Source organism: Bacillus rossius, chromosome 6, assembly GCF_032445375.1.
Source record: "Bacillus rossius redtenbacheri isolate Brsri chromosome 6, Brsri_v3, whole genome shotgun sequence".
Classification (NCBI taxonomy): domain Eukaryota; kingdom Metazoa; phylum Arthropoda; class Insecta; order Phasmatodea; family Bacillidae; genus Bacillus; species Bacillus rossius.
The window spans coordinates 40,024,298-40,033,704 of record NC_086334.1 but is presented as its reverse complement, the minus strand read 5'-3'; the positions used below and the strand labels follow the sequence as shown (position 1 = coordinate 40,033,704).

The window sequence follows — 9,407 nt, the reverse complement described above, 5'->3', positions numbered from 1 at the left end:
CTGATAAATAAAAATATTTTTACAGTCAATAACATTTACAGCAAATGAATGTGTGTGGTCTGTTTATAACTTAAAAATTTAACAACTGAATACAATTTTTAAGAGATCTTTACATATTGAAAAGTGGAAAAATGTAAACAACACTGAAATTTTACTAAGTTGTGTTTGTCTTGCATTTTAATTATCATTGCATTAGCTCTAGATTTACTTAAATTAACACCATGAATGCACATACGTACATCATCCAAGCCACACGGCAGAACAGCAATAATTGCAAGTGCACAGCACCGTCAAGTTGTAGCAGAGCCTCAACATTTGTAGAATACAGGTGGATTTATTATACATGGTTTAATTTTGTACGTGTATCTGTAGGAAATTTGTGTAAATTTCAGAAATATTGTAATTAATGGATGAAAGTATAATCAAAAATAATTAAAATATGTTTGTGGTTTACAGAAGAACCCTGGAAAAACATTTTTCAAGGGGGCATAAGGAAAAAAAAATAAAACAGTAAAATGTTATAAGTAGGCAATATCAATTCAGCACCTATCAGTGCTTTAACTTTTAACCATTGAACTCAAAAAGCTATGTAAATTGACGGGTGCACAAAATGCACAAAATTGCTTAAACAAGCCAACAATTTTTCAACTTTTTAATGCTTCCAGCTTATACTTTGTGTCTTTAAAGAAACACTGCCACATTTATGTTAAGTTGACTCACGGTTCGTGAATGCTGATTTCCAATTCCTTCGCCACTTGAAAAAGTGTAATATTTTTTATTCCTATCTATGAATGAACTAAATTAAACAATTTATCAGAAATATAAAATACTTTTTATATGATCATGGAATAGTTTACGAACTTAAATATTGTAGGACTACTGAGGTAATCCGAAAAAACAACTAAAATGGCAGGAATGGAAAAAAAAATTTCAAGACGAGATTGCACGAACATTTAAGCAGGAACATTATAACAGGTTCTACTGCATGTTGTTCTAAAACCTAAAAATGTGAAGATTTATAATCTTCCATAGCTAAGATGAATGTTGAATATATGTTTCTTTAATACTGTAATATACAATAAAAATTGATGGTAACAAATATATATTTTCTGTAGCTGCAAAAGTTATTTTTGTTATAATCTCAATATACACCTTGCTTGCCAGCTTTCAAAGGATATCCTAATCAATTGAAGTAGTTTTATCTCTTGAAAACAAGAAAACACTTATTTTAATGTTATTTTTTAACAAACTGAAAAAATCTAAGTAACTTGCAGCACAAAATTTTTTTATTCAAAAACATTCCCGTGCAGCTACACTGCATTACCTACACTGACTACGAGTGCAATAATTTAAAGAAACAAAGCTCTAGTTCTGCAACAGGACATGTACCTTTACATGTTCTTTTTATCTCCGGTTTAAGCCGAGGCCATACAGATGGCTACGCGATGCTTGCTATGTTCACTGCGCCAGGTGGTCTGAGAAATCAGTCTAGTTCGCGATTTTGGAGATGCATGCAGTCTGATTTGATTGGTCATTCCAACTATGATAATATTATGCTGGCTCTCGCAGTTTGTAAACGTAAAAAAATAAATGGTTCAACAAATCAATTTAAAAATAAAATAATTATTAGGAGAATGACATCATTTGATAAAACAGGTGTGTGAGGATTAATCCAAAGTTAAGGATTACTTCAGAAAATAAATAAAACAGTTTGATAGCATTTTATTTCTAATAAAAAAAAAAATTGAGAAGAAAAATCCAAATTACACAGAAAGCATTTTAGCAGTAGAACGATTAACCATTTCCTTGAGGTCAGTAAACAATGATTTCATAATTTAATAATTAATCGTCACCAAAATAAAATAAAAATTAAGAAAAGGAATTCACACCAATAATTATTATTTCCTTAACACACAACATTAGTGAATTTCCCTTGAAATCAAATCCCACGCATTATCTTGCATATCCTGTTTTTTATCACCTTCTATCAATTTATTCCATAAACATGGAAATTATCTTACTTCAATTAAATTTTCCGTCGACATGATACTAATTTAAAGCAAACGCAGAAGTTCAGTACAATTCCGCACAAAAACATATTTTTTTTGTTTATCTGCACAAGCGTGAAGTAAATGACTTTTTGGAAATATAGCACAGAACCAACAACTGGCGACATCGCCAACATAGCGAACACAGCTTTTTTGTGGCCAGTGACACCTGAGATGCAACTAACTATATTTTACTCACATAGTGAACATCGCAAACATAGCGCCGTTATGCCACTATGCAATGGCAATTGTTATTGTTATTGTTATGCATAACTGTGGCAAGCAACACTGAAAACAAGTATAAAAACCTTACTGTTATAGAAATAGTTATTGTTATTTAGAATGAAGCATGTCCTTAACAACTGACACACAGCTCATCATACATATTACAGGTTAAGTGATGCATTCTTATTTTATGAAACTTGTTGCATTAAATATTTTTAATACCTAATAATAAAGGAATATAATTTGTTGAGAATGCCATTTCTAAAGAACTTTGCATATGGTTTGTAACGTAAAATCCTCTTACATCATTATCACCATTTAAACACGTAAAAAAAAAAGTTCAGAAATCCAAGAGTTGCAAAAAATTTACCGTCTGAATACTTTTCTTGCATTAAACCCAACCTTCACACAAACCAGATGTTCACACAATGAACGTACGAGTACGTGATGCCACAGTCAAGATAATACTTACTGAGGTAAGACATGTTTCTAGTCTAAACAGGGCGCATTTGTTTTGGTCATGAGTCAAAAAAAGGCACAACTTGTGAATATGAACAAAACACCCAACTTAGTTTCACTTTAAAACTGGGGATACAGTCACAGGGCAGCGCCGTATGTCATTTTCACCACTTAAATGCTTAGCAGGTAAAAGCTGGACACATGATTATGAGATCTATGCAAATAAATACATGTGGTACTTATGTTCCCAAAAACATTTATTAAAAATAATGGGTGAAATGAGCAATTGTGTACTATTATGTTGCAGGTATTTTCATACTATTAAGCAAGAATGACATTGCTGAATGATGCACATTAGTGTACGTAACGGCCAGCTCTTTGCTATTTATAGTATGTATCTTGGTAGTGACAAGCATTTTGTTAATGATGTTAGATGGAAAATGATTTTTTGGTTTTGTCAGTCTTATTTCAGACCATAACAAAGGTACATTGAAAGGTCTTCAGTCTGGCATTCTGTACTTATAGGGACAAAATTATATGGTGAATTGCTATAAAACCCAAATAACACCGAAAAACACCACATAACACAGAAATACAAGTTAATACAACACACCGCACTGAAATTCAGTTATATCGTGGAATTAAGTAGCATTTAACCAAAATTCTAATGATTAAAAAAAGGAATCTTTTGATGTTTGAAATTCTAGGAATGTAATTTCCGGAGAAAAAAAAACTGTACCAAAGTGCATAGCTAAGAATTATTAATTTACATAATTTATTTTACTGTACATCTCCTGTTTAATGTTATTGTGTGTTGTTTACGTAGTGTTTCTCGTTTTCTAATGGGTTACATTTCACATTTTACAATTCACAAATACATTTATGTAAATTTGAGAAGCTCATTACAACTTTTTTTTGATACCATTGTACTGTAAACAGTAAATTCTCTTCATAAAGTATTTGACGTGACTAAAAAATTGACTACCTTAAGAGAGGAGTACTTTATGGAGGGTTTAAGCCACATTGTTGCAACATTAAGACCAGCCCGTTTCTATTGATTTAAGACACTAAAACAGTTGGATTCAGTTAGTATTTGTTATGATAATCAACCTAGTCATTTAAGAATGAAAAAAATGTTTTGCCACATCACACTTCTAGCCGGTGTCAAAATCTTTAAGAATTTCCAGTTTTATGGCAATACTAATGCTGACACATACTTTGTTACACATTATAATTGCAATCTATTATGGCATACATGCAAAAAAAACCACAATTTTTTATTAGCACATTTATTAGCAAAATCAATTGTATTTTTACGGCAGTGTTTAAAAGTTGGTAAGACTACTTCAATAAACAAAACACAACAGGCTGGTGACACAGACATCTTGGACAGGTAGGAATTACCAAAGGAAAAAAGTATCAAAACCATAAGTAAATAATCTGTGTAATTTATCTTTCCTCAAAGACATAACGAATATAATGTAAAATTTTATAAGTGAGAGAACATTTTGTTTTTTGTAATTTGTAACCCAAAAATTAAAAAATTAAAGAAAAACAGATGGCCTAAAAGACTGTTGAAACCAAGAAGGTATCTTTTAGTTCCTGAATCTCCCCCATAACTGCATAGAGTAGTTTATGCCTATGCTGTTAGTATCACTACTTTTAACTTATATATATATTAGGCATGTGCGAGAAAGACTTTTTTGAATTCGAGACGAGATCGAGAAAGCAATTTAAAAATTCTCGAGAATCGAGTCGAGATCGAGAAATCTGTACTTTAGTTAACAGGATAATATGATCCAAAAAAGTAAAACTCAATAATCTGACAAACATACATAATTATTCAATAATTTTATCAAGTATCCACAATTGCAATTACAACTTTACCTTTACACTCAAGTTTATTTGCCTACTGTCGTATGTAAACATACGTTATTGGCTCCATAGTCTATACAGTTTCCTTGAGCCATGGACGGTACTTGATCATGAAAGTCTGAACATTCGCCACTATCGATATGTCACTATCGATACGGACCGCAATTTAAACATCATGTTGCCTGTTATATACTGCTGGCCGTGTGTATAACCTAAGGCCATAAAACAAAATGCAATCGCGGAAGAATTCTGCAGTCATGTTTATATTTTTATTTTTTACCGTACCGTTTTACGTTGATACTTGATATTGATACCGAAAATGATTTATTTTTAACTGTAATGTTGGTTTTATTAACGGAAAATAATCATTTTCTTCTGTAATTTAATTTGATAACCACAGCACAATTCATTGTTTACGTTTACCGTTTCATGTAGTGACTTGTGAACGGAAGTTGTTCGTTTTTAACTTTTTACTAATTTATCGTGTATACTATCGTAAGAAGTATATTTTATTTTATTCGATCTACGTTACGTTGAAGATATGTTAATTATTTCAACACGCAACACAAAATGCTGCCTCAATATATTATATGACCTAACCTATTTCTTGTTTACAAAATTCTCGAAAATTCCGAGCCAAAAAAATTATCTCGAGACGAGATCGAGAAAATTTCTGTCTCGACTCGTTCTCGATGATGCCGAGACTCGCACATCACTAATATATATGTGTGTGTGTGTGTGTGTGTGTGTGTGTGTGTGTGTGTGTGTGTGTGTGTGTGTGTGTGTGTGTGTGTGTGTGTGTGTGTGTGTATATATATATATATATATATATATATATATATATATATATAAAAAGAGAATCACGAAGCAAACTAAATATTTTTGGTTTAGTTGTAAATTAAAAAATTTTACCAATAAATTATTTTAATGTGACTTAAATATGTATGTATTGCCGAGGTAATGTAATTATTTTCGACAAAATCCCTACTTTATATAAAGACATTTTTACATGTTATATTTAATTGTACCTACATGAGGGTGACAGGAGAGAATTCGCTGTATTGATTTTTCTTTGGTATTCCAGTTCAAACTATATTGAGATTCAATAATTCGGTAACATCGCTGTTCCGGCATGGTCATGGATCCTAACTTGCCATATTAGAAACCTTTCAATGTAATGAAAGAAAAAAAAAAGTGAAATCATAAAAGCCAAAGCTGTAACAAAAAATTCTCAAAACAATGGAACTAATGTAGCATATCCCTTGCAGTTACTCAGAATTTACAGGTAATTGACAACTTCAAAAATTAAGCATGCTCGCACTTATACGGAGTTCATTGTCTACGAACATTATAAACCAGTACATTTGTATAAGTGATACAAATTGTCCAATCACATGCAAATTATAAATATTGCCATAATAACACAAAGTTTATCAGAAAACATAATTCATGAAAACATATTTGCCACCGTCAAATACCTTTAAAAAAAAAAAGAGAGAGATTAAAAATAACAACACAAATTTTAGCAGCAAAGTTTTTAACGCATAAAAAATTATAGCTACTCTTTAAGATAAACTTGATTATTGGTAATACAAAATGTCTTATGTTTATCTATGTAATTTAATTTTAACTGCTTTCATTTTAAAAATATAATTTTTTTCCCTCTACAATACATCCTTTTAAGAGATGATACGAAAACAAAAAATTATTAAAAACCAGTAGACTTACCTAAAAAAATTTCCTCGTAGACCAAAAATACTCGGAAGAAAATTTTATACCCCATTGGCAAAATTCCATTATATAATTATTTAATTGTCTAAGAGTTAATTTATTGAACAGTAGAAGCAATTCTTCTATTTTAAGAATAAAATAAAGTACTAATTGAAACACAGTAGGTGTGCATAAAAGAGGAGGGTGAAGACATGTTTAAATCATCAATGATTAAAAGGAAAAAGAACAATAAACCCTGGGAACTTGATCCACATCTACGCCAGCCTTTCACTAAGATCTGGTGTATAAGAAAGACTACATTACAAAAGAGCATCTTCACAAACACACACAAAGTGAAACAGAACTTGCAACCTTGTGGTAAGAAAGAAGCACTAGCTTTAAAAAGTTAAAATAATAATAATAATAATCTTGAATTAAATAATGCAGAAACAAGCAGCATTGCACTATACTCTGGACAATTTTCTGAAACTCTTCAAAAAAAAAAAAAAAAAAAAAAAATACAAAACAACAATCGCCATTCTAGTACAACCCTGTTATAACACTTCTACACAGCATCACAATGTTTTGGTGCAAGTCAAAACATCAGAACACTAAACATTATTAACAAATATTTCACTGATAAAATTTGTAAAGATAATAAGCTGGAAAATAAACTACATGCAGGAACATTATAACAGGGCTTTACTGTATTCTCTTACAGAATACCCTACAAGTAGCTAAAACAATACTGGTGGTCACGATACAACGAATAATATACGTACAGCAACATTTGACAAATATAAATTTGGTATGGTCCATGAAGCAGAGACAAAAGCCCCAACTCTCACAAAGCCACAACACTAAATACAAGTGACCGATGTACACATTCACAAACTTACATTACAAAACTTCCCTACCTTTGCAGAAAGACACAGGGTTAATTATTAAATGACAATTATTCTGCTGATTTGCCATGCTAACTCCAAAACAAGTCTGTCTTAAAAAAAATAACAGAACATTTTGCTACCCCAAATAATAGTAAAATCAGGAATGACAACACTAAAACACAGTCAAGTTCAGAACTTATTTTCAATGTCTTGGATACTTTCAGTAATTTATCTCCCAACTAGAACACACACCAGAGGCAGTGATTGAAAACTGCACATCTCTCACACGCATGAACACGTGAAGCAATTGAAACAGTTGACAAAAAATTAACAATGCATTTTATCTTGACGTGAAATTTTTTTTCCGATTAATAAACCACTTTTTTCACAACTGGTACTCAGTCATGTTCCAAGCACATTGAGTGTCATGAGTTTTGCTCCCCTTGCTTCGTAAAGGAGAAGTGTGGGAAGTGTACGAGCTAAGTTTGTCACAGTTTGCGTTGGACCTGTTGAGTAATCATGCCAGGTAGGTGTAGCTGTCTCTCTCTCCATCTGTTCTCTCCAAATACTCCTTTTCTATCAGGATATCTATACATTTCTGCAACACACACCAAAAAAATAATTAGAATACGGATTTGAAAGTACTCCATTTTTGCAGTTGCAAGAGGAGTTTTTTTTAACCAATTATCTACTCTAACACAACACATAATACTTAATAAGTCAGGTCCAGTTTTAACCTGCTGTGAATGTGTAGATACCATTTTTTCGAAAGCTTGTATTACTTACTGCTTTTGTTTGCGGTATAAACCATTTAATTGCAATCTTTCCCACACAAAATGTGGTTTTTATCACAGTAATCACCTAAGATAGCACCAACAGCATCAATGTAAAGCATTCTGCACTTTCGTGATAATTTTTTCTGGGTACTGTTCTCTCATTTCTTTGGTGTTGATTTGAAAGCAAGTTGTTTGTAAATTGAAGCACATGCCATCCATTTTACCACATTCATTAAATATTTAATTAGTATTATTACAGTGTATAGCATGATTTTTGATAATACCTTGCTCTGTTTGTTTCTGGAAAATGTTTTACGCATAAAAAATCACAGCAACCGACTAGAACAATACCAAGTTAACCTTCCTAACAGTTTGCTTATTTTCTTTCATGGAGTTTAGGCTTTTGCAAGGCGATTCTTTGTTTTATGAAAATACATTTTGTGACAATTTTTTTAATATGTTTATTTCAAATAAACACTAAAAATGTTTTAATGTCAGAAAATATATTAATTGAAGATTGTATATAAAATTTCTCGGATGAAAAATAACAGAGTTATACTACATTTGTTTCAGATGTCTGTTAAATAACAATGAAACTACCTATAACCGGATGATATATATACATACTTGCAAACTAAATAACTAACCTTGTAACAAAACAGCCACTAAATCTTTATTATGAGTTCTGCAGGTAAACTATTGACACTGAAATCTAGAAACATTGAAAATAAGTTAACATTAACTTGAATCATTCTTAAAAGACTGTTTATATTCTTAGTAAACTTTAGAAGAAGGTGGAAAGTTACCTTTCATTCCAAAATATGGTAAGAGCCAGTTAAAAAATAAAAGTAAACTAAAGTAACTGATATTGTGGACTGGGCCTTGTCAATGTCTAAGTTTTTTTCATTTACTACGTATAACATTAACTATTCTTGCAAACCTGAGAAAATAAATCTGAAACACATTCAGTGAGATTCATTACCTATTAGTAAGGACCAGATTTTATGGATATATTTTAAAGTCAATTTTGTTTTTATAACATGATATTTTGGTGTTAATGTTTTTTATTTTCATACACAGTAATAAATCATAAAAATAGTGATCCAACAAATATGAAACTAAAATATTTCTTCACACTTATTTTACCAAAGGTCTCATTATGACTGAAAAATGATGCACTTGTACAATAAAATCTTTAGTATTAACTCATAAGCATGTCTATAACAGAAATACTCTGACATAATAAAAGAATTAATCAGCATATTTTGTGTGTTTGAAAAATGTGCCGTCATTATTGCAAAAGCATGTAGCCAATGAGATGCAAGATCAAACAACATGATATTAATTTGTGCCAATCCATTTATTTAATACATTTTGGTTCAAATTTATGTTAAATAAATTAGGTACATTCAATGAATTAATTTTAA

General features: G+C 30.9%; 1 protein-coding gene across 2 annotated transcripts in view; it reads right to left on the bottom strand.

Annotated features, from left to right (window-relative positions):
* Window positions 1-1,706: 1,706 nt before the first annotated feature.
* Window positions 1,707-9,407, bottom strand: part of LOC134533075 (cullin-1) — a 65,068-nt gene continuing 57,367 nt past the window's right edge. For both annotated transcript variants that reach the window (XM_063370290.1, XM_063370289.1), the window contains exon 16: window positions 1,707-7,802. In XM_063370290.1, coding sequence (XP_063226360.1) covers window positions 7,722-7,802 — 81 coding nt within the window. In that variant the 3' untranslated portion in view covers window positions 1,707-7,721. The remainder of the gene's footprint in view (window positions 7,803-9,407) is intronic.